General features: G+C 42.8%; 2 protein-coding genes and 1 long non-coding RNA gene across 8 annotated transcripts in view; 1 reads left to right on the forward strand and 2 right to left on the reverse strand.

The window, feature by feature from the left end:
- phldb2b (pleckstrin homology-like domain, family B, member 2b) overlaps nucleotides 1-11,434 on the reverse strand; it is a 35,850-nt gene extending 24,416 nt beyond the window's left edge. For 4 of the 5 annotated variants that reach the window (XM_061757996.1, XM_061757995.1, XM_061757994.1 and 1 more), the window contains exons 1-5: nucleotides 11,340-11,434; nucleotides 6,281-6,337; nucleotides 5,344-5,467; nucleotides 3,798-3,896; nucleotides 3,421-3,504 (exon numbers count right to left, since the gene is read on the reverse strand). In XM_061757996.1, coding sequence (XP_061613980.1) covers nucleotides 3,421-3,504; nucleotides 3,798-3,896; nucleotides 5,344-5,467; nucleotides 6,281-6,337; nucleotides 11,340-11,372 — 397 coding nt within the window. In that variant the 5' untranslated portion in view covers nucleotides 11,373-11,434. Of the gene's footprint in view, nucleotides 1-1,253; nucleotides 1,825-3,420; nucleotides 3,505-3,797; nucleotides 3,897-5,343; nucleotides 5,468-6,280; nucleotides 6,338-11,339 lie in introns of those variants that run through there. The other variant, XM_061757997.1, reaches the window with a different exon arrangement.
- LOC133470100 (uncharacterized) lies at nucleotides 8,834-18,338 on the forward strand. 2 transcript variants are annotated; one of them, XR_009785853.1, is made up of 6 exons: nucleotides 8,834-9,035; nucleotides 13,313-13,385; nucleotides 14,394-14,516; nucleotides 14,717-15,034; nucleotides 15,121-15,167; nucleotides 18,029-18,338. It is a non-coding gene; the product is annotated as an uncharacterized LOC133470100 (long non-coding RNA). The 2 variants fall into 2 exon arrangements; XR_009785854.1 differs by lacking the exon at nucleotides 14,394-14,516.
- Nucleotides 15,011-24,380, reverse strand: plcxd2 (phosphatidylinositol-specific phospholipase C, X domain containing 2). The gene is made up of 8 exons (XM_061758005.1): nucleotides 23,788-24,380; nucleotides 22,804-22,940; nucleotides 22,591-22,710; nucleotides 22,040-22,093; nucleotides 21,800-21,955; nucleotides 18,347-18,457; nucleotides 17,562-17,692; nucleotides 15,011-16,702 (listed from the first exon to the last, which is right to left on the reverse strand). The coding sequence occupies exons 1-8, from the start codon at nucleotides 23,888-23,890 to the stop codon at nucleotides 16,543-16,545; spliced, it is 972 nt and encodes a 323-aa protein (XP_061613989.1). The 5' UTR covers nucleotides 23,891-24,380; the 3' UTR covers nucleotides 15,011-16,542.
- Nucleotides 24,381-24,784: the final 404 nt, after the last annotated feature.

Here is a 24,784-nt window from a genome sequence, read left to right on the forward strand (position 1 = left end):
GAAGTAAATGTATTCATTCAAGACAAAGATGCCCCCCCCCCCCCCCTCCTCACACCCCAATGGGTTCCCATTGGGAGTGTAAATTGGCCTCAAAACCACATTAAGGCTCTCTGGGGCACACAAGCGGGGGCAGTAACATCATAAAACGACAGACTGGTCTTTCTCAACGGGGTCGGTGTTGATTGGGTCAGTCGGTCTCTCTCACACACACACACACACACGCACGCACGCGCACGCGCGCACACGCGCTGAAGAGATATCCACATCTTATCCAAAAAGCATCAATCCATCATCCAACACTACACAATGGGATGGCTGGCCAAGAGGGAATAATCTAACAGTCTCCTAGATAAGCGTGTCAATTCAATAGAAAGATAACGATGCAAATGTTGCATGCTGTTCAAAAATTTAGTAACAGCCCTGATACACAGTATGGGGGGGCGGGGGGGATTTCGGACCACAATAACAGTCATGACAATGAAGCAGGGTTTGTTTTCAGGTATTAGGTAACCTAAAAGCTGAGTCTTCACAGCCTGGGGCATGCGTGTGTCTGTGACACCCACCCACCCACACACACATTCATGTTAACTTCCAAGGAAAAGTAACCCCCTAAACCACAAGGCACATCCAAGGTTATTGTCATGGATAGACAAAAAAAGGTGCCATTGGACATTTTGACCATTTGACTGTAGGTGAGAATGAGTCACACTCCCTAGCAAAATATAAAAACTAAAACCCTGGCAAGTGTGCAAATTGGCAATGTTTCCAGTGACCCATGTAGACAGATGGGACTATTACAAGGAGAGTCAATCGCAGCCAATCAGCCGTAGTTAAGTTATGACCCAAGAAAAATTAAATCAATGTCATCAGCTAGTAAGCGACCTCAATTCTTCTGGCGGTTCAAAGTAGCGAATTCATCACCCAAAAAAAAAAAGGGTCAACAGATGGTCACACGGAGCACAAGCGGCCATGTGTGCGTAGAGAAAACCCGAGATCCTTATCAGTCATGAAAGGGCAATATTTGAGCAGCACGACGGACATGTCGGTGAGTGGGTGCAAGGTGAGCTCTTTTTGGAACCGCACTCCGCATGCTGGTGAGAGCAACAAAAAAAACATGCAAGAGCACCCGAGCAACATCTGAATGAATATAGACCACCAGTCAAACGAATGGACACACGTTCTACTGCTTTGAATGAGACATGATGCTATATATGAACGAGTAGCTAACACTTAATTAAAAACCCGCCACTCACCTTTTGAGTCCCATTCAGTGACGACAGACGTAAATGTCTTTCTTTTGGCTTTTCGCAGCGAGCGAAGTATGCCAAGACATTTATATCGGGAGACTGCACAACGAGATGATTATGCTCCCTCTTGAGAGTTTACGTTGCTGCCGCTCGCCTTCCTCAACCGTAGAATGATGATGATGATGATGAAGAAAGTTGCCAGATTTACATCCAGCTGTGGACCGCACCAACCACATTGGCAAAAGGGGTGCACGACGCGGATTTGAGTGAAAGCCGTCTTTGGGAAACGGTCAAAATGATTTTTCAACACTTGAAAGTGTATAGAAAGAGTAAAGTAGAGGAACGAGCGACGCTAGTCAATGCACACAAGGACGGGTAATACAACACCGCATCCGTTTGTAGTTGGTACGTTCGGAGGTTGCTCTGAGGCATTTCTAGCCCCGCCCCCCCGGCGATGCTTCTTTACTTCTTTTGTCTGCCTACCTTTACTTTTCTTTGATGTACTGCACTTCAACGGTACTCTTTATTGACTTTTGGAGACTATTTACATGGATTCCACCAAATACATACCAACATTGATTTTTGAAATGAGAAAAAAAAAAAAAAGTTCTATGCATTCACCCACAAAAGGCTTTCTGCTATTTCAAATGTTTCCGCTATTTTAACTTGCTCCATCCAATATAATCTTAAATAAAATACAACAGGTATTCATACAACTATATCATAGTATATAGACATAGTTTAAAAACGTTTTTTGACACGAATGTAGCACTACCGGTAGTATGTTTTGTGGAAGTGATATTTTTTAGAGTTAGTTTTTAATTTGTAGTTTTGGTTTAAGCGGCATGAGCACATGACAAGTTTTGAAGGACCTTCCCACTGTTCCAATACATTTTCCACTGAAGCTAATCCAGGTCAATCTCCAGAATCCAAAATACGGAACATGTCACTTCCTCAACATCTCCAAACGGTCTACCTGGGTGTGTTTGTGTATGTGCTTAACTCAACACAAGCATTCACAGCCATTGACCGCTGAACTATGTTTTCTCTCATTCTCCCTAATTTTTACAAAAACAACAACTTTTGTTTTCAACATGCCTCCTTTTTCACAATACTCCCTGATGTAGACATTGCAAAAAAAAATGTCAATATTTGAATCAGACAGGCACAGTGAGAAAACAGATAGGCTTGTTAATATTTAACCCCCCCCCCCCCCCCCCCCCCAAAAAAAATGACACACTAACATATTAGACCCAAAGCAAAACAACTTAACTACAGATGGCCTACAAGTTCAGGAAAAGTGGAAGAGCTCGTCGCAGATATCTCCGACTTGTAGCAGGCTGGATGCTCTGCAGTTGCTGGAACATGTGAGTCATTGGAGGAGTTGGTTCCAAACTATTATGAATGAAGCCAAACCAGAGGTACGTAATGTGAAGTGCTGTAATCAACATAAAGTACATGAGAACATCCTTACTTGCACTCACGCGCGCTCGCAAAGATATATGGAGCGTACAAACTAGAGGAATTCATGCACGTATAAATCATGCTCACACGGACAGGAACGCAGGAAAACAAAAAAGACAGATGCCCTCCCCCGACACACACACACACACACATCCACGATTTCTCCGCTCTTTGCATTATCATCCAGCAGGGGGCAATAAAGTGGGACCTCCAAATACGATGAGAACATCTGCTCCGAGGTTTGCGGTTTGGCTCCGGCCTTCCAGTGCGGAGTGCATTCCCCCCCCCCCCCCCCGTGCTTGCGTGTGTCCTTTCCGGGTACTCCTGCTTAATTGTACTGTTCATATTGTCTTGAGTAGTCCGTCCCATTCCTATGTCCAAATAAGTTACATTTCCTTTTCTATGGTTCTCATCACACTCTGCCTATTCGCCATCGCCGCAACAACAAAAAAGTAATCCAAAAGCAGTGAGCTGTAGTTTGACGAGATTTGCTGACATTTTTTTTGCGACGTCACACGTGGTTGTTGGATTTATTCGACACATTTAAAATAATAATAAAATGAAAAAAACTGCGGTTCAAATTATAATAAATGATACCTTTGAGACATTTTTTTCCCCTGGAAGCTTCCATTGTATCCATCACAATTGTTTCTTTTCTTTGAAATGTAGGCTTAAGCAAGCGAAGTGAGATTGACTCGGCAGATCTTACCCTGTGTGAGCGGTGTGGGCACCGTGACCTGTACTCCGTCCAGGCTGCAGAGGTGACCACAGGGGTCCAGGGTAACAACACCGCCTGAAGAGGGAATTGCCATTAGTAAACACACCATTACAGCATATCGCTAAATATGTTTTGAAACGTTCATGCACTCTTTGAACTGCTATGTACTGTATACTGACAACAGAGGAAGTCACATTGCCATATTTGTCACAGAGACAGCATGAATCAGTCTTAATAGTTGTGGTCTAATACCATAACTCATTATTCAACTATCCGATTTTCCTGTTATTTATCAGTTTTTAAAAATGGATTGTTTCAAGACACACAAGAATCAGAAGTCACTCAGGGGAAGTAAACCAAAAAATGACCTTCATTGAAGATGAGGCAGTGTTCCGCCTCGATTCCAGGGCCCTGGATGGCGATATCTTGAGGGATTGGGGCATCTTCTCGCCCGATGCGGGTCACGCCTTGGAGATAAGCAGTCCGTTAGTCAATTAAATATATACTGTACTCGTGATGGTAAGCGCTACAGAAAATGGATGGATGGATATACGGACCCTTTCCCCAAAAAAATGGAAAAGTTGATTTATTTTCATAATTCCGTTCAAAAAGTTAAACGTTCATAGGTTATAGATTCAGGGCCCATAATTTAAACATTGTCAGTATTTATTTGTTTATTTTAACATAATTTAGGCTTTCATGCTCATAAAATCCACAAAATCAGGAACTCAAAAAATTTGAATACTGTGGAGAAATCAGCCCAAATTTTGCAGGCCATAAATGTTTTTAAACTGAGTGTCAGACACAAATCATCTACTAAACTCAAAGCACCCGCACAGGTTTCCCCAAATGTCATTTAATTGCCTCAGTTGGGTTCAATATGTGGAAGACTGCAGATTTGACAACTGGCCAGAAGACCATCGTTGATACCCTCCATAGGATGGGTAAGCTACAAAAGTTCATCGCGAAGGAGGCTTGCTGTTCACACAGCGCTGCGTCCAAGCGTATCAATGGAAAGTCGAGTGGAAGGACAAAATGTGGCAGGAGAAGATGCAGCGGCAAAAGAGATGACCGTGGGCTTCAGCAGATTATCAGAGTGGATTGAGGCGGGAGTCAAAGCTTCAAAAACCAGCACATTCCGACGTATCCGAAAATGGGCTACAACTGTAGGGTTCCTTGGGTGAAGGAACTTCTGAGCCTGAGCCCAACATAGGAAGCGTCTCAACTTGGCCAAGGAGAAGAAGGACTGGACTGTTGGCCAGTGGTCCATGGTCCTCTTTTCCGATGAAAGTCAAGTGCGCCTTTCATTCTGGAATCAAGGTTCAAGGGTTTGCAGGAAGATGGGTGAAGAACAGAACCCAAGCTGGTTGAGATCCAGTGTGAAATATCCAGTCAGTCATGATTTGGGGTGCAATGTCCAGTGCAGGTGTTGCGGGCTTGCTGGAGCCTATCCCAGCTATCTTCGGGCGAGAGGCGGAGTACACCCTGAACTGGTCGCCAGCCAATTGCATCTACGAACGTTTAACTTTTTAAACGGAATTATGGAAATAAACCTTTCCATTATATTCATTTTTTTTGGAAAAGGTATATATATATATATATATATATATATATATATATATATATATATATATATCCACCGCAGAGGGCAGTAGACAACCAACGAAAACTACTGTACTTGGGAATGATCCACTACTGTACTGTGAGTAATTGCTAGACGCTAGATGCTATTGTAGCCATCAGCTGTTCCAAAAGAACTTGTGACCCGAAGACATTATTGCATTTTTTGTTCTTTTCGTGCAAACCACAAGCGGAATTCGTGAAGCTTAGTTAGAAGCACCGACTGGATCAAAAAGTCCAATCCAACAATTCGGAGTAAGTGACTCTACCACTTAACGTTCCCTCGTGCGTTACCGTCTTTTAGTGGCAGCAAGGTAATGGCCACACTCAGTCTTCCACTGCCCAGGCTAACCAGATGAGGTGTGGCCGTTTGGACCTTGAGACCCTTCCCTGTGTCAATCAGATCCAGAGGTGCAGACTGCAAACAATCACAATTGCAAAAGTAAATTGTACAAGCCCAATTTCAATGAAGTTGGCACGTTGTGTTAAACATAAATACAAACAGAATGCAATGATTTGTAAATCCTGTTCAACCTATATTTAATTGAATACACTACAAAGACAAGATATTTCAGGTTCAAAGTGACACACTTTATAGTTTTTAGCAAATAATCATTAACTTAGAATTTGATGGCTGCAACACGTTCCAAAAAAGCTGGGACAGGTGGCAAAAAACGTTGAGGAATGCTCATCAAACACCTGTTTGGAACATCCCACAGGTGAACAGGCTAAGGGCACTGCATCAAAAACCGACATCAATGTGTAAAGGATATCACCACAAGGGATCAGGAACACTTCAGAAAACCAATGTCAGTAAATACAGTTCGGCGCTACGTCCGTAAGTGCAACTTAAAACTCTACTATGCAAAGCAAAAGCCATTTATCAACAACACCCAGAAACGCCGCCGGCTTCTCTGGGCCCGAGCTCATCTAAGTTGGACTGACGCAAAGTGGAAAAGTGTTCTGTGGTCCGACGAGCCAACATTTCAAATTGTTTTTGGAAATTGTGGACGTCGTGTCCTCCGGGCCAAAGAGGAAAAGAACCATCCGGACTGTTATGGACGCCAAGTTCAAAAGCCAGCATCTGTGATGGTAACACAATAAGGCCCTATACCATGCCAGAGTATCAAGCGATGTTAAAAGGCCTGTTAAAGTAAAGGACATTAGGACACAAAGTCAGGGCATTTGGACACTGTGAGGAAATTTAAAGTGCATGCATCATGTCGTTCACCTTGTGTTCAACTGGAGGGATCTGATCTGACTCAGGTTGGGACATCATCTCAGAGTCCTGCAACAGAGATTGAGAGAAGGTCGAACGAGGTCGGACCTCACGCACATTTTCGTCCAAAGGGTCAAATGTATGGGCTGAGTATTCAAGTGGCATCTGTCATACACAGGCAATACAGGATTCAACTGTATGTACACAAATGCTAATGAGAGATGATGAGAGATAATGACGACACAACACTGTAAATATATACTCGCATGCACATGACTACAAACGGTATATATAGGAGCTCCACATAAGGGAGCTTTTAAAACAGCTGTGCTTTGCATGCTCAGCTGGCACACGAGAGAAACGTCTTTGAGTGAAAGTGTTCCAAGGGGAAAATAGCACTTAAGAGCAAACCAAACACACGTCAAAATACACATGCGTTCGCAAACGCATAGCGCAGTGGATAGAGCTTCTAGAAATGTTTGATGACTACAGACTTAAGAAAAAAAATGCAGCTTTTATTTTAGAGCTTGTGGATTTGAACTTTGATTAATAACGATGAGACAGGGAAGATTAGCGCACGGAGAAAACGTAACCCTCATCTTCCTTTTCTCTCTTCTTTTATTCTCTTCTTTCACCTTGCAATCCTACATGAGCCCTTGAATAAACGCAGATTTGTGAGTGTTTATTTCCCTCCTTCCCTTCATTTCTCCAACAGTTTCACTAGCACGGCTGATCACCAGTTGAGCAAAAGCAAATCAAAGTCGCCTCCAAACCACTTCCCCGAATTCATCGCCAACTTCCTCTCTGCGGTTTCCTGTGCTGCTTTAACACCCTCATTGCCGTTTCATATACACAAACCCACTCACCCCTTGAACCCACATGCATAATACATAAACATCCATAGATAAAGTCACACATCAGCTCCTTTTGTTGAAATGAAGAGTATCGGCACCACATTCCGCTTTTTATCTCTGCAAACAAAGCAAACGGTGGATGATAGCATGTACATAGCATGTACAACCCCAATTCCAGTGAAGTTGGGACGTTGTGTTAAACAAATAAAAACAGAGTACAATGATTTGCAAGTCATGTTCAACCTCTATTTAATTGAATACACTACAAAGACAAGATATTTAATGTTCAAACTGATAAACTTAATTGTTTTTAGTAAATAATCATTAACTTAGAATTTTATGGCTGCAACATGTTCCAAAAAAAGCCGGGACAGGGTCACGTTTACCACTGTGTTACATCACATTTTCTTTTAACAACATTCAGTAAACGTTTGGGAACTGAGGACACTAATTGTTCAAGCTTTGTAGGTGGAATTCTTTCCCATTCTTGGTCGATGTACAGCTTCAGCTGTTCAACAGTCCGGGGTCTCCGTTTTCGTATTTTACGCTTCATAATGCGCCACACATTTTCAATGGGAGACAGGTCTGGACTGCAGGCAGGCCAGTCTAGTACCCGCACTCTTTTACTACAGAGCCACGCTGTTGTAACACGTGCAGAATGTGGTTTGGCATTGTCTTGCTGAAATAAGCAGGGGCGTCCATGAAAAAGACGTTGCTTGGATGGCAGCATATGTTTCTCTATGTACCTCTATGTACCTTTTTAGCATAAACGGTGCCTTCGCATATGTGTAAGTTACCCATGCCATTGGCACTAACACAGCCCCATACCATCACAGAGGCTGGCTTTTGAACTTTGCGTCCAGAACAGTCCGGATGGTTCTTTTCCTCTTTGGCCCAGAGGACACGACGTCGACTATTTCCAAAAACAATTTGAAATGTGGACTTGTCGGAACACAGAACACTTTTCCACTTTTTATCAGTCCATCGGTGGCGTTTCTGGGTGTTGTTGATAAATGGCTTTTGCTTTGCATAGTAGAGTTTCAAATTGCACTTACGGACGTAGCGCCGAACTGTATTTACTGACATTGGTTTTCTGAAGTGTTCCTGAGCCCATGTGGTGATATCCTTTCCACATTGATGTCGGTTTTTGATGCAGTGCCGCCTGAGGGATCGAAGGTCACGGGCATTCAATGTTGGTTTTTATGCCTTGCCGCTTCCATGCAGTGATTTCTCCAGATTCTCTGAACCTTTTGATGATAATATGGACCGTAGATGATGAAATCCCTAAATTCCTTGCAATTGTACATTGAGGAGCATTGTCCTTAAACTGTTCGACCATTTTCTCATGCACTTGTTCACAAAGAGGTGAACCTCTCCCCATCTTTGCTAGCGAATGACTGAGCAATTCAGGGAAGCTCCTTTTCTAGCCAATCACGGCACCCACCTGTTCCCAATGAGCCTGTTCACCTGTGGGATGTTCCAAACAGGTGTTTGATGAGCATTCCTCCACTTTTTTGCCACCTGTCCCAGCTTTTTGGGAACGTGTTGCAGCCATCAAATTCTAAGTTAATGATTATTTGCTAAAAACACTCAAGTTTATCAGTTTGAGCATTAAATATCTTGTCCTTAGAGTGTATTCAATTCAATATAGGTTGAACATGATTTGCAAATCATTGTATTCTGTTTTCTTTCTTGTCGCACCAGGTGAACTCCCAACTCTGGGCAGGTGCCGACATGTTCGCTTGCAGTCTTGTTGCGCTCTAGTTGAGTCAGAGCACTGTGGTATGGCGACCCACATCCAGACATAAAAGATTGCACTTCTGGAATGATGATTCTTTCCTTAATCCTTCAGCTACAAATCTGATGCCCTTGCAGCGTCAGGCTTGGGTGCCAAAGACTGATATGACTAAAAGGTAAAAAAGGTTTTCGGATTTTTCCGATAGGGTCGGAACTTTATGGTTTAAGCTGGAAATTGTAGTGAAGAATTTGCCTCGAATTTTGTACAAAAATCCAGCTAGAAAAAAAATACATGACACCACACAAAATTTCAGTTCAGTGCGCATCTCAAGTAATAACTACAAAAGAAGCTTTTGCTTTTCCTTGCAATTTTTGCAATGCTAGCAAACTAGAGTGCCAGTGAAAAGGAAAAATGTGATGACCAACGTGAGGCAGAAATGGAAGATCAGAAAGCGGCAAACACTTCTCTGTCTTGACTGCTTAGTTGATGTACAAACAGACAATAAGATGAGCGGGAGAAGGAATGTGTTCTAGGAAGTGAGTCTCTTGACATACTGCACAGTCCAGACTAATGCAACTCACTTCCTGGCGGACATTCCATTTTCGTCTATGATTGTCAACGTGGCCATATTGTACTGAGCAGCAAGACAGAAATGTTTGCACCTTTTTCCCACAAAAATGTTTTTCACTTGTCCTTCATTGCAATTTTCATTTTGTTATATGTTATCGTTTTACTAATTGTGAAAAATGCTTTTCCATCTTCTGCAGCCTCATGTCTTCCCTGACTACATCTAACAACCTTCACCTTGGTCCTCCTCTATTTCTCTTGCCCAGCCCGTATAATCACCATCTCTCCACTGAACATGTCCAAATCATTTAAGTCTGCTCTCTCTACCTTTGTTTCCAAAACATCTCACCTTGGTTGTCCCTCTAATTAGTCTATTTGTCCTTCTGCCCTTCTCTGCACACCCTCAATGCGAATAACGAGACCTCACGTCCTACTCACGTACAACTACTCACTCCTGTCGTGAGTGTTGACTTTTGAGATTTGGAATCAATCAGTAATCACAAAAAGCTTCTGTCTTTTCCGGTCCACTCTGTCACTCTACAGTACTCTACAGTACAACATTTTGACATAGTGATGCTTCAACTTGTAGTTATATTAACTAAAGCATTTTGAAAATGCTTCTCATTGTCTGCCTTTCTTTAACCCTCCCCTCCCCTTACATTCCATGATCACCCTCTCCTCCACCCACCTGACAAAGCCATCATTGTATCACAGATGCTATTTCATATGGAGTCCCTCTCCCAGTGACTCCTATAGTGCAAAGGGGTCTTATTTTTTCTCCCTTGTCATCACAGCACTCTCTGTTTAGCACTCAACAAGAGCCAGATTCATGAAAAGCATTCAATAAGGACTCTCAAGCCGTAATAACTGCCGCATATGCATGTGTTTATGTCTTTCGCTGTCTTGTTTGGTCAACTCAAATCTCACTTGCTCATTTATAGCGAAATTCCGACATCCTATGACCCGAAACACAGCATCCTCACAGGAAAGAAAGTTCATTGTTATGGCAGCTGACTCAGAGGATGAGGAAATCTCTCTTTTGAATTTAAAGTCATGGCTGTGGGTGTCTCCACACAGACCATACATCACATCAGTCCCACATGCAGGGGATCAAGTCTTGTTTGGATTTGGGAGTGTGGGGGGGGGGGGGGGGGGGGGGGGGGGGGGGGGGGGGGGGGGGGGGGGGGGGGATATGACACAGGCGAGACGACACTGAGAATTGTTTTATTTATAACCCGAATCTCTAACATAGCTCACGTATTGCGATGAACTTCGGACACAGTGTGGAAGATGAGCGGGAAAATGGAAATGGGTAAGACCAAAATAAAAAGGGACTGGCCAATTTCAGTATGCAGAAACATCATTATGAGATACAGTGTACAACGTGTATAATGTATAGTGCATACATCAGATGTGCACACATAACACCAGATGTTTTCTATCGGGCATGAAACCAGCGATAAAATACAGACGAGACGACTTGTACTGTTGAGCGAACGGCAGAAAGTCGCTTGCTTGTTCCTCCATCAAGTTTGCTATGATGGTTTTAAAATTAACCTCATGGGATCACTCTATTGAACTACATGCAGAGTATTAAACCTGTGTTACAAATTAATGAGCGGAGTAACACAGCCACCTAAGGTGCGAAGCCTCAATTGCAGTTACAAATATAGCAAATATGCAAATATAGTCATGAAGAAGTTAGGGTTAGGGTATCCTTTTAAAATTTTAGAACCCACTTTTATCTTTTATAACTCAATTATTATTATTTTTTTGCCTGCATTCCTCTTAGTTGCAAGTTCATTTGTGCAGTTTGTGTTAATCATGGAGCACCCGACCTGGGGTGAAAATGTACATTCCTGAGCTGATTGTGGAAAGAAAATAGACATGCATGTATTAAAAGTACACTTACCATGATTAAAGCTGGACGGGCCACTTCTGTCATCCTGCAGAACAGAATCCAGCTGCTTGATGATCCAGATTGAACCCCACAGATCCCCCCCCCCCCCCCCCCCCCCCCAAAAAAAAACTCCCAAATCTTTCCTGGTGCGATTATAGTCCCTTTCTTGACAGCAGAAGTATTGCCTGTCCAGCATGCGCAACCTGTAAAAGACTTTCCATCCTACCTCATGCGTACACACACTGAAAATATACACAAAAGCAAAAAACAAACAAACAAAACAAACAAACAAAAAACCAGGCAGGCTCAGCCAATTGCAACGTGTCGAGGTATGTGACAGCAGCTGGAAGTCAAGCGGGAGGACTGAAACAAGGGGAGGGAATCTCTCTCCCTCTCCATCTCACACACACACACACACACACACAAATGCAAACCCCCTACACACACTCAGTATCTTAAGCACACTGCATCAGGACACACACCCTCTGCATAATAGGCAGGTGCTAACAGACCACCTCAACTTGACCCCTCGTTGTATCCAGTTGAAAGAGAGAAGCCTGTTGAATTATTAGGGTGGTGAGAATCGGAGTGAGGGACAAAGAAAGAAGGGCCAACATTCTTCCTCGCTCACAATAGCGATAAAAGGCTTGGAGGCCTGCTCGGATAGTCATATTACAAGGAAAATGCAGTACTGTGTGACTAAAATGTTGCATTTCAGGTCATTGCCAAACAAAAAAGAAACGTATCATATTCTGGGCAATTTAACTATCATAATGACTTGGGAACACTGCAATGCCAACTTTGTGTTTCACATCGCTTTTATATTGTTTACATTTAGAATTGTTGTCAATCTGAATCAAATGTAACGCACCCGCATATGAAACAGAAGATAAGCAGTTTGTTTGGCATTTATTTAGTTATTGCATTTTGTAAATACAGTAGGTTGGTGTCCTTAGTCAAAGTCAAATTGATTTAAAAAAAAAAAAATGCTTGTGTCTTACAAAACAAAACAAAGTGTTTAAAGCAACATACTTGAATAGGTCCACTGTGCAGTAACAGTAACAGAGCTGTGGCTATAAGTGCAAGGAGCTTCAAGGGATTTATCATGCGCTGACTTTGCGTCAATCAAGAAGCTTTCCATAGAGTTAAACTGTTAGCATCTTTGCTAAAGCTATGCACACCATCTGAAAAATCTCACATGCGAGTCTCGTCATGTCTAGACTTCGTTCTTCATGTCGTTCTATATCTGAGCCCCGGTGTTTTATTTGGCACACATTTAAAGGATGACTTAGACAACAACATGAGTCAGTCGAGACGACGACAATACTCCCAAGTCTCGCAAGAAGTGTGTTTGGGCTGCAGCTCCAGTGAAGTGTCTGACACGTTCTTGTGGGCCGAAAACGATAAGCGTAGTCTTCAAAAATGTACTGAGGTCACACGCAAACACCAAAACAAAAGCGCTCCTTCTCCTCTGGATATGCAGCATTTTAGTCCCAAAAAGCGCTTACCCGCAAGTAGCCGACACTGGAATCCAGTTTTCTTTTCTTTTTTTTTTTTTTTTTTTAGAAAATCTTTTTTAAATGTATTATTTTTCAAGAACATACAATTAAGACGACATAACATGCATTCATTCCCTGAAGTGCGATCGTAACCCCGACTCCAGCTTTCCTCAGCTATCACCCTTTCTTCCTTTCTACCCTCACCATAAAATTGAAAAACCAGGCTATTACTAAACTGCAAATTCCACCTTTCAGTCTTAAAATAAAATTCAAACCCCGTACAGAAATAGGTTTGATCTCAGAGGAATGACGGATTAGTTCTGGACAAAACTAGGTGTACTCTTCTATCCGCTGTAATTTGTATATGATCATATCATCGAATGATCTTGAAAGTGTTTGTGGATGGAGGCTAAAAGACTTTCTAAGGCAGCGTCAACACCATTTCTGCCAAATCCTTATTAGGTACTCTCTTGTCTGCTTTCCCAGCTCTTTGAATACCACAGCACCCATGGGAACAAAGCACTGTGTAATGGATGCGACATCAGTTGGTGGCAAAGAGGTAATGTAGTTTACTCTTCCTTCTGTTTGCAAAGTGATGTTAAACGTATCGGGCTGACAGAGCAAACGTTGTTCCAAGTTGAGCTTGTTTGTCTTTATTTCCATACACACGGTGCATTTACAGCACGTGTGTGACAATATTCTCAATGACATGTCAAAATGCGAATCCAGGAGCAGCAACCATTTGAGTGGTTGTTGATTCTTTTTTCTCATCCCTACCTTTGAGGGAGCTGCGCCTGCTGTAATTGTCCCGAGTGTAACGCCCGTCCCATAAAAAGCTCAATGTGTAAATGACCTCGTAACTGTTGCGAACTGGCGCTATATAAACAAGCGTTTGTTACGCTGACGGCGGCTGCTTCGGGAGCGGTAGGCCAAGATCCCCGCGAGTGACGTAGATCAGCTCGACCTGATTTCAGGCCTCTCTGTCGAAAAACGTTTGGAACTCAGGAATGCGCGGACGATTTTCATTCATATTTCACATGTTTACTGAGGCACCGTTGAGCCAAGATTACATCCCAAATACTAGAGAACGTTGGTCTGGCAAAATATATCCCCTTTAAATTGCGACCAACACGGCATCTGTGATCTGAGATTCTCCCTCTCGGCTCATCTTTTTTGTCGAAAGACCAGCTGGCGGTAGACTGACAACGAGCTGGTTAGCTAGTGGTCATGTATAGCTTTTAGCTTAGCAGATAGCCGCGTGGCCGGCTATGTTAAGACAAAAGCGCTTCTCTGTCATATGTTAACTTTGTCGAGCAAGCACAGAAGTCCAGGCGCACTTTATAGCAGCAGGAAAAACATAGAACAAAGGGTTCTGTCGGGAAGACGTCGCAAACCCGCACGGCACGTAGCGCGCTATTGCAAGACGAAATACTGCAGGTGCGTATCTGAAAGATTTGTAAGTGTTTGGAACGCTATTCCAGTGCTTTGGTATCACATTTGTGCTGTATTCACGGTTTGAACAATTTTGTACCAATTATAACTTTATCACAAATGATATGACTTTCAGAGGGCATCAGTGATTTGCGGAAATTGGCTAATCGCAGCCTGGCTCAGTCCCTATTCCCCGTGAAGAGCCAGTAGGTGGCAGCTCTTCTGTTTTCAGTCCGTGTGGGTCAGGCGTCTTCAAAGAGTGAGTAGTTTTGTTTAATTTGAACTGAATTTAATTAAATGATCAGTTCTCCTCATACTTTTATGACAGGTAGAAATGTGAAAATATAAAAGGTTGCCGCGACGTTAAAGGTTTTGATGGGGCAATTTGAGCCTTGAACTTTCTCTTTCCATTCTTTTATGTTGTGAAATAAATTGTTTGGTTTTTTTTCAACTTTGCAGGTTCCGTTATATTTCGATTGCATGGCCCGTTAAACTGGAAGTTGGCAGAAGTGGCGCAAGTGGAGGAAAAAACAAAAAAAGAAGAGCGCGCGGGGACCAAGTCAAACAACAAAGGAATGCTCTCCATCAATCCGAGCTGCTTCTCTTGCACTCCCACTTGCCTGCCACGGAATGTGTAATTACTCCACAATTAAAGTGCGCTCAAATGCATGTGGCTTGGGCACGAGAGGTGAAGGGCACAGCTGATAGGATAGCGTTATGAACTTTCTGTTCTTTCCACTAAGGGGGAAAACAGCTGTTGAGAAATTCCCCTTCAAGGTAAATCTTTTTTTATTTCTTCTTTTTACTTCTTCCTTCCTTTCAGGATTCCTCCAATCCCCCCCCCCCTGTCTTTCCCTGCTCAGACCACAGGAATGAAGACACCGCCACTACAGTATACTGCATGTAATAGGTAGGAATCACTGAGCCAATAAGAAACTTACATAAATACACACATGCAGACTCTTCTATCTATTATTGTCATCTGCCCGGCATTAGTGTAAAGTGAAATATTGAGCCAAACATTGCTTATATTACCCCACTGAACTGACATAAATACTATAAGGTCCCCATATATATATATACATATATATATATCATGTGATTTTTACGCTGTGCGGTAAACATAAGCCCACATTTGTTCCCTAAAGGTGCAACTGCAGGCACGTCTTGCAAAACCATGCAAAGCCACAACAGGTGCCTCTTTCCCTCCATGTTGTAAAGTGAAATCATAGGCTGAGGCAGGCAAGCAATTGTGTGTACAGTGTTTAAAGAACCAGGTAAACAGATTAAGAGGTTTTCTTCATGGAATACTTCTTCAGCAAATAAGGAATGGATATTGGGCAAAAGTTCTTTGATAAGCCACAGGCTGTAGGCTGTCAGTGAAACACGTACTGCATTTGAATGGCATCGGAGAATCCCTCTCAATGTTTCGAAGCCCGATTTTAATTCCAATGTCCATTTTGCTTCAAGTACTGTAGCAAGTCATTTACAGTCAGCTCCACACATCCATCCATTTTTTGTAAACAATCAATTCATCCAGCATTATGCCCATCCTAATGCGAACATTAGACACACCTGGACAATCGAATGAAATCTATTGAGATCCAAGAAAAGGTTAAAAAAAAGTAAACGTTTTGCCAAATCTTGCAAAAGTTTTTTGTTTTTTTTTTAAACCTTATTTGGGACCTCCGTAGAACTCGAGTACAAGATCTGGAATAAAAATATTCAGTTTTGATTGACATTGTCAGAGAGGTATTAATTTAACATTACGCTTATTATCGTGCATGTCATTTTGTAGTACATTATTATGTTTGTAATATTTGGGTTATCTATACAAGAGGGACAAATTAGGTGGCACGGTGGCCGGCTGGTTAGCACGTCTGCCTCACAGTCCTGGGGACTGGGGTTCAAATCCCGGCCTCACCTGTGTGGAGTTTGCATGTTCTGCATGTTGTTAGTGAAGATAAGCGGTATTGGAAATGCATGAATGAATATATCATCATCATTTAAAGGGAACGTTTGCAAAAATCAGCATGTGATGGGTGCACCCTCCAAAGGTTTGTAATTGCCCATTGATGCCACCAGATGGCAGCAAAGCACTACTTTTCTATCAGACAGGGCAACGGCGGTGCCGAAGCAATACTTTTACAGTATATTAGACAGGGGTTTGGCCTGAGCAGAAAAACAGCAATAAGCTGGACAACACTGTATTCCGAGAACAATAAAAACAACCACAGTCAATGGACAATCGCCACCGTGTGGTAACAGTCAGCACACCTTTGTTGTCATCGAGCTTTGCGGTCGGGTTCAGACAACAGCAAGTTGTTGAGTCTGATGACAATGTTGGCAAAGTCGGAGAGTTCCACAAAGTCAGAGGTAATAATGTTGACCCCGTCCGAGCCCGGCCTCTGGACCTCCACCCAGGACATGATAGCTGGGAGGTTTCTGGTTCAAAAAGAAGAGGGATTAGATTCGAGCCAATGATGTTGATGTAATGGTGTGGATGAATAAAAACCTGTTGAAAATATCTACTCCCACCACAGACCACAGACACACGTACACACACAAGCCAGGACTGCTGAATGTCAGACGCCCTTTTCCCTCAAATATTTGCCTGGCAGAACAAAACCAGGAAGTCAGTGTGCTTGTCTAAAGGCGATAAACAATCTCGTTTCCTTCGAGGTGCCAAATTAGAACTCCTGTCTCACCAGGGTATCCGTTCACGGTTTCGTTCCTGAAACATGACTAGCTTTTCCTTTAAAATGTGAACGTAAGAAAGATGTGTATTTTCACTATTATTTGCATTTTCCTTGAATCATCAGCGAGTGACTGTGAACATTCGTGCAAGTCATCCAGTACACGCTCAGGGAAATTTCTCTGTCATAAGAAACTGATTCATGCTAAGTTTATAAATGGATTAGGAGCATTAGCCGATAGGATAAGATGACGCAGAAGCATATTGCAGAAGAAGCCTTCATCTGTGAATACCACATGGTGCCACGTTGAATTAACAAACGTTTTAGTATTAAAAATTGCTATTCTGCCATCTGTTGGACATGGAATAAGATGAACATGTTCGCTTTATTCTCGGGCAGGGAACCTTTTTCCAATCTTAAGCCAAGAGGTGCAGCATTATTTGCACACCACTTTCACTCTAAAATACTGTATATCCAAGCATGCCCACATGTGTGTGATCTGGTTCTCTGTGCGGTGTGTAACCAGCGTGTAAACTGAATTGAAAACAATCGGTTCTTTAAAATGACTTGCTGGCCCACAATCTCCCATCCAGTCCCAAATCTCTTACCTTTCCACCAAGTAATTCCGTAGCCCCCAAACCAGACCCCTCGCCACAGTGTTGACCCGAGGTGTGAGAATGGCCTGGGACACGTGGAATGATCCCTGCTTGGCTCTCTGCTTCAGCGTGGTTTCCAGGAACTAGGCAGAAAATGGTTTATGTTTGTTGAATTTCAAATTCAGAGAAATACGGTCAAAATCAGCGAGTGGACTTTATGCATGGCAACACATCAAGCAACAATTCTGGAGGAAGGACAGCTTCCACTGTCATTTTGTTCCAAGCTAGTGAGACACCATCTGACTGAAAAATAACCTCTGTCATTCAATTTGTGGAAAAACTGGGGTTGTGTAAAAAGGTACAATATAATCAATAGTTAGACGCTTTTACTTTTATCGGAACTTTTTGAGTTTAGTATCAATTAGTGCACTTTTAATGTTTTGCTATCTGATGTGTACCTTTTGAGTATTTCCCGACAGGCTATCTGTGGATAACAAAGTCTTACATCACTTCGGCCAGTCGTCAAAGCCTGACCCTCTTGACTGTGAAGTGTGAAGCTGATTGGCTTTAACTGAACTGTGGGTATGCTGGCTTCGATTTGACATGGCAGCCCCATGTGTCAAAAAGTAAAAATGATCGTGTTTAGAATTGAGTTATCATTTTTGTGTGCGCACAACACATTTAACGAAATCAATGGAAACAAGCTTCCAGTTCAAATGTTGCATCCAATAAAAGTTGAATTCGCATCAATGAATTATGTTTGTTGAATAAATGATGAGACACTTTAAAAGCCTGACCTGAATAAGCTTGCCGGGTTCAGTGGTGTTCGCCCACGGTGCGGGGATCTTGTTGCCTGGCCACATGACAGGGACTCCCTGAGCCGATGGATGATGGTAGAAAACGATTACCTGCGGGGAGAGAATCGAGATCACAGGCAAGGATAATTTACTATCTTTAACTCTTTAACTCAGGTGTTACTGTGGGATTATTATTTCCAGTGCACATGGAAAATGAGTTTATTTCCTGCATACTACAGTTATGGTGTGTAATAACATCAAATAAAGCCTTCAAAATACAAACTTCATCAACTTCCTCCAATTCCACCCGCATGGTTGTTTTAGTCTGTGTCACGTAACAAAAACAAAATAGACCCTCCGTTTGTACCCATGCCATCAGTGTTTTACAGTTCGGTAAATATAAGCAGTGAAATTTTGGGAGATCTATTCTTTTGTATAAAATCCAATAAAAGTAAAGTAAAAAGAAAACAAATTTTGGCAATACTGCCCTCTGCTGCTGATCATTGTACAAAGCCGCTCTCTCCTTTTGCTCGCCAACTAAATCAGACACAGATTAGGGTCAAGACTTTAACCGACAGTCCCGAATAAATAACTCACAAACATATGTTTTTTTTTTATCATTATGCTATACCTCCAAATTTACATGTGTACATTTTCGAACACTCATCTTTTCTGATGGTTTTCTTTAAAAAAATAAAATAAATAAATAACATAGAACAAAGAATACAATCTACATATGACATGAGCGTAATGCAATTATATTAATCTGCAGTGATAACCTGTGACAAAATGGACCATGGAAACTCTGACAAGGGGATAAGTATCCAGGGCAGACTGGACAATGAAACGCATGTTAATGAGATGACACTTCATTCAGGAGAGTCACTCGCACCGGCAGGGATTACATGAGCACTGGCTGCACACTCTAGTGTGGTTTTACTCGTGCGTGGGGGGTGCAAAATATCGTGCTGTTGCATCAGTCGTGGGAATTCAGGGCCAGCAAGGCCTTCTCTGCTTGCCTGAACACTATCAGAAGCACTGACCTATATGTACAACCTAAATTCCAATATTTATTCCATGAAAATGATATTCATTTACCCCCAACAGTCTATTCACTTCCTTTCGTAGAGTTTCTCTTGGCTGTACTGCTTCGCCGCCTCCTGGAGTCGTCACCTTATGGTGGTGGAGGGGTTCGTGTGTCCCAATGATCCTCAGAGCTACGTTGTGTGGGGCTTCACGCCCCTGGTGGGGTCCTAATTGAGACACCAGACAAAGCGCGCTCAAAGACGCCTTATGAAGAGAGACCTTGTTTTCCCTAACCCAGACGCAGGTCACCAGGGCCCCCCCTCTGGAGCCAGGTCCGGAGGTGGGCTACGATGGCGAGGAAGATGCCAGTCCAACCTGGCAGACCCAAACGTATTGAAAGAACAAGATCGCGGGGACTAACGGCCGAAATGAATTTCCTCCGCAGGGTGTCCGGGCTCTCAGAGTCGAGCCCCCGTTCGTCTGCATTGAGAGGAGCCAAATGAGGCGGCTCGGGCATTTGGTTAAGATGGCCCCCGGGCGCCTCCCTGGGGAGGTGTTCCGGGCAAGTCCCACAGGAAGGAGGCCCTGGGGACGATCCACGATACACTTGAGAGACCGTGTCTCCCGGCTGGCCTAGGGATCCACCCGGAAGAGCTACACGAAGTGGCTGAGGAGAAGGAAGTCTGAGCTTCCCTGCTTAAGCTGCTGCCCCCGCGACCCGACCTTGGATTAGCGGAACAGAATTGATGGAGGGATGGATGGCTGTACTGCTTCCAGTAGTGCACAATATGCAGACGTTAGATTTTGTTGTCCAATCAGATTTCTGCCTCTTTGTGCTGTCACGTCATTGTTTTCTGCCCAGGGCCTTCAGAATTAGTAGTGCTGACCGATGTAATTTAAACTATTAGCAGTGGGACTGTTTCTTTAACCATCAGCAAAACTAATACAAGTAATAATCAGTATCTCTGGTGAGTAGGATGTGAAAACCCCAATTCAAATGGAGTTGGGACGGTGTGTAAAACAAATCAAAACAAAATACATTGTAGCAAATCCTTTGCAACCTATATTCAGTTAAATACACTACAAAGACAATATATGTATTGTTCAAACTGATCAATGTTATTGGTTTTTTTTCGCAAATGTTTACTCATTTTGGAATTTGATCCCTGCACCATGTTGCAAAAAGCCGGGACAGGTGCATGTTTACCACTGTGTTACATAGCCTGGCCTTTTAACAACACTCAATAAGCGTTTGGGAACTGAGGACAGTAATTGTTGAAGCTTTGACGGTGGAATTCTTTCCCATTCTTTTTTGATCTACACCTTGAGTTTCTCGACAGTCCAAGGACTCTGTTTTTGTATTTTGCGCTTCATAACGCGCCACCCATTTTCAATGGGAGACGGGCGTAGTCTGCCGGCAGGCCGGTCTCGGACTCGCACTCTTTTGCGACTAAGCCATGCTGTTGTAACATGTCCGGAATGTGGCTCGGCATTGTCTCGCTGAATTGAGCAGGGATGTCCCTGAAATAGACGTTGCTTGGATGGCAGCATGTTGCATGGATGTGCAAGTTACCCATGCCATAGGCACTAATACACCCATACAATTTTAACTTTGCGCAGATAACAATCCAGATGGTCCTTTTCCTCTTTCCGTGAGTTCCGCAAACATTTTGAAATGTGGACTCGTGAAATGATACCAGTTTTTAATGCAGTGCCGCCTGAGGGATGTTGGTTTTCAGCTTTGCCGCTTACGTGAAGAGATTTCTTCAGATTGTTTCAATCTTTTGATGATATTATGAACCACAGAGGATGAAATCCCCGAGTTCCTTGCAATTGTACGTTGAGAAACGTTATGCTTAAACTGTTGGACTATTTGCTAACTCAGTTATTCACAAAGTGGTGAACCTCGCCCCAACCTCGCTTGTGAACAATTGAGCCGTTCGGGGTTGCTCCTTTTATACCCAATCATGACACTCGCCTGTTTTCCAATTAACCTGTTCACCTTTAGAATGTTCCAAACAAATGGGATTGTTTTAGCATTCAAGTCAAAATGAGACAATATTTGCAAAAACAAAAATGCTTATGAGTTTGAACATTAAATATCTTGTCTCGGTTGTGTATTCAATTGAATATGGGTTGAAAATGATGTGCAAGTCATTGTCCATCCATCCATCCATCCATTTGCTGTTCCGCTTCTCCTCACTAGGGTCGCGGGCGTGCTGGAGCCTATCCATGCTATCGAGAGGCTGGGTACACCCTGGACTGGTCGCCAGCCAATCGCAGGGCACAAACAGCCATTCACACTCGCATTCACACCTATGGGCAATTTAGAGTTGTCAATTAACCTAGCATGCATGTTTGTGGGATGTGGGAGGAAACCCACGCAGGCACGGGGAGAACATGCACACATGCTAGCGAGGCCCTAACCTGGTATTTGCGCTCCCACAGGTAGTCCAGAGTGACCGTCTCCACTTCACAGTTCTTACAGAGCTTACTGCTGAACACTTCCTGAAGCATCTTGATGAGGTATTCGTGGTGCTCCGAGCCCATCACATAGTAATGGTTGAAGTCCAAGAAGATGACCTGTGTTAAAAAAAAAAAACAATTAGCACTAATAACTGTGTAACTTTTTCAAGCAGGTGCTAAATATAAAAATGATGACTTTACCTCTTTCCTGTGCTCGCGCAAGAAGGAGTTGATTTCTATAAGGCCATCTCTCACCTTTGAGAGCAGGGGAAAACATTGCATTACTCATACTGCATGAGGAATTCAAATATTGTGTCCCAAACAATGTAATCCCACATCAGATGGAAGCAAGTAGAGCTTTCTATTAGGACAAAACTATTTAAAAAATCTTATCAATTGGGGGTTAGGCTAAACCTTAGTCCACCCTTTCAACATTCTGGACAACACTGCATTGAGCTTTATGGAAAGTGTTAAGGGAAATATGTTTTCTTTTCCAGCTCGATTGCCCCAGTGCACAAAGCAACCTCCACGGAACTTGACTGGCCCTGACAGAACCCTGATCTTAACCCCAGCAAACACTTTTTGGGAGGAACGTTAACGAAGATTGCGAGCAAGAATGCGCTTCACGAAAAATAGACAAAAGTCGAGAATCTTGTAGGAAGTATTCACAGTTACATGGAAGTTCCTATATAGCTTCAAATGAGTTCACTTTGTGTCCGCTGCATCAAACGTAGCCTTTATCCTGTGCCCACCTTGTGTCCAAACAGACCATGGATGAAGAAGATCTCAAGCCCTGGCTCTCCTGGTTTAGAAGAGACCCTGAGATCAAAGTAGCGAATACCTGCATCCAGTTGCTCCTGAAACGTCAGGTTCTGTGGAAATATACCACAGCATAAAGCTTTGTTACGCCTGACTGTAAACCCTCCACCCTTAAGAGAATCCAGGCTGAAATGTAAAATGTATACCTGGGTCATGGACCACTTCACCATGACCTTCTTGGCCAAAACGCTAAACATGGTAGCCAGGTACTTCACATAGACCTTTTGGTCAGGACCTACAGGAGCATGCACATCCACCCAGTAGGTGAACGAGTCATGGGACCCTGGAGGAAAGAGGAAGAAGAGCCGGAGATGACGGAAAGATGGCGCGAGGAGAGTGTGAGTGTGGTAAAAGTGGGATTAACAAACACTCACTGGTCACAACATGAAGTCCACCTCCATAATCTAATCACCAAAATATATTCTACTACAGCATAAAGATACAACCATGGTACATTGCTTGTTTAACTGTGAGAGCTACAGAATCCAAATTATTGTTTTACTTCATCGCATCAAAACAGAAAGTCTTATTTTGCATTTACTTTGATGTATTGTTTATTAATACTTTAATATTATGCAACAATATAAGCAAAGCAAGATGGGTTTCCCAATAGCGAAGGTCGACCAAATAATTGAAAAGCAGGTTTAAAAAAAACAACAACATGTATTTTATTTCTAATAAGCCAACAGTATATGTCAGATAGCTGTTAATTGTAAAAAAAATAATAATAAATAAAATAAGGCACTTGCTACAAAATTCAAGCGCTTATCATTGCTAAATTAAAATGCAAGTATTTTAAAAAACCTGCCATCGAAATACCATTTTTGATTGATTGATTAATTGAATTTGAAAGATTTGTTGGTCAACCATTTAGTTTATTATTTGTGTTTAAGTATTTTTAATATTTTAGTTACCTTAGTGGGACACATTATTTGTTCACGCATGATTTTTTGAAACAGCTCTTGGCGCTCATTAGGTTGCCCACGTGTTTGCCAATGTTTTGGCACGTCCCACTGTGCACTGTTTGCGTGTACGCGAATACAGCACATACGGTTTTGCATCGGAAACTGTCAGTGGAGTTCACGAGTATCCTCATGGATCTCCAAGATGCAACGAGGTGGGCGTCTCACCTGGAACTGCGAGGTGTTTGAGGGGCATGCCACTGAGTTTGGGGGGCAGCGAGCCCATCCAGTCAGCATTGACGTTCCCGATCCCAGCGGGTCGAGTCTTCATGGCTTCTAAACCCCCCTCCAAAAAAAACTAAACAAAAAACCCAAAATTTTAAAAAAGCCTGTTCAGGAAACCGCTCTACGGTGCAGGTGCGAAGTGTGTAGCGTGTCCCCTCTGGCCCTCAGGAGTTCAAAACGACTCGAGATCATCTTGCATTGGAATGTTATCCAAACGTGCATGCGCCGATATTGCCTTCCTTCTGACTGGACACTGGAGCAAGTTCTGGTTCCGATGCACCATGCACACGGTAGTGGCGGTGCGCGTTAACAACCTAGTAATCCTCTTAGGGAGACGTTCCACTCATTATCCCCCCGACACCCAGCTGCCTCTTATCCCAGGATGTAAAGACCACCCTTCGGCAGGACAATGGACATGCATGGATCATTGACACCTTTTCTGTGTGTGCCTTTGTTGGAATGTACTGGAAGCTTATTTCTGGCAGTTGAAAAGCATATAGGAATAATACTACTACTACTACTACTAATAATAATAATGTGCCCTGCGATTGGCTGGCGACCAGTTCCGGGCGTACCCTGCAGCTGGGATAGGCTCCGGCACGGCCGCCACCCTAGTGAGGAGAAGCAGTTGTATTGCAAATGATGCTCTTAAGCATGCAGCTCTCAATATTTGGTCAAATAAATATATAAGAATAATAAGATTAATAATAACTGCCAACAAAAAGTGTAAATTGTTAATATGGTGTTGTCTAATTTGGTATGCACGTAAAGCAGGTAATGGTCTCGTAGCAATGAAATCAAGAAGAGGCAAGAGTATAAATGAATTACTTTAACTGCTTGTCATCACTTTTTTTGTGCAATTTCTTTTTTTTGTTTTTTGTTTTTTTGCTGCAAGTGCACAGATGGTTGGTATTTGTACGTTTTTAAACATACTTTATTG

Source organism: Phyllopteryx taeniolatus, chromosome 20, assembly GCF_024500385.1.
Source record: "Phyllopteryx taeniolatus isolate TA_2022b chromosome 20, UOR_Ptae_1.2, whole genome shotgun sequence".
In the NCBI taxonomy this organism is placed as follows: domain Eukaryota; kingdom Metazoa; phylum Chordata; class Actinopteri; order Syngnathiformes; family Syngnathidae; genus Phyllopteryx; species Phyllopteryx taeniolatus.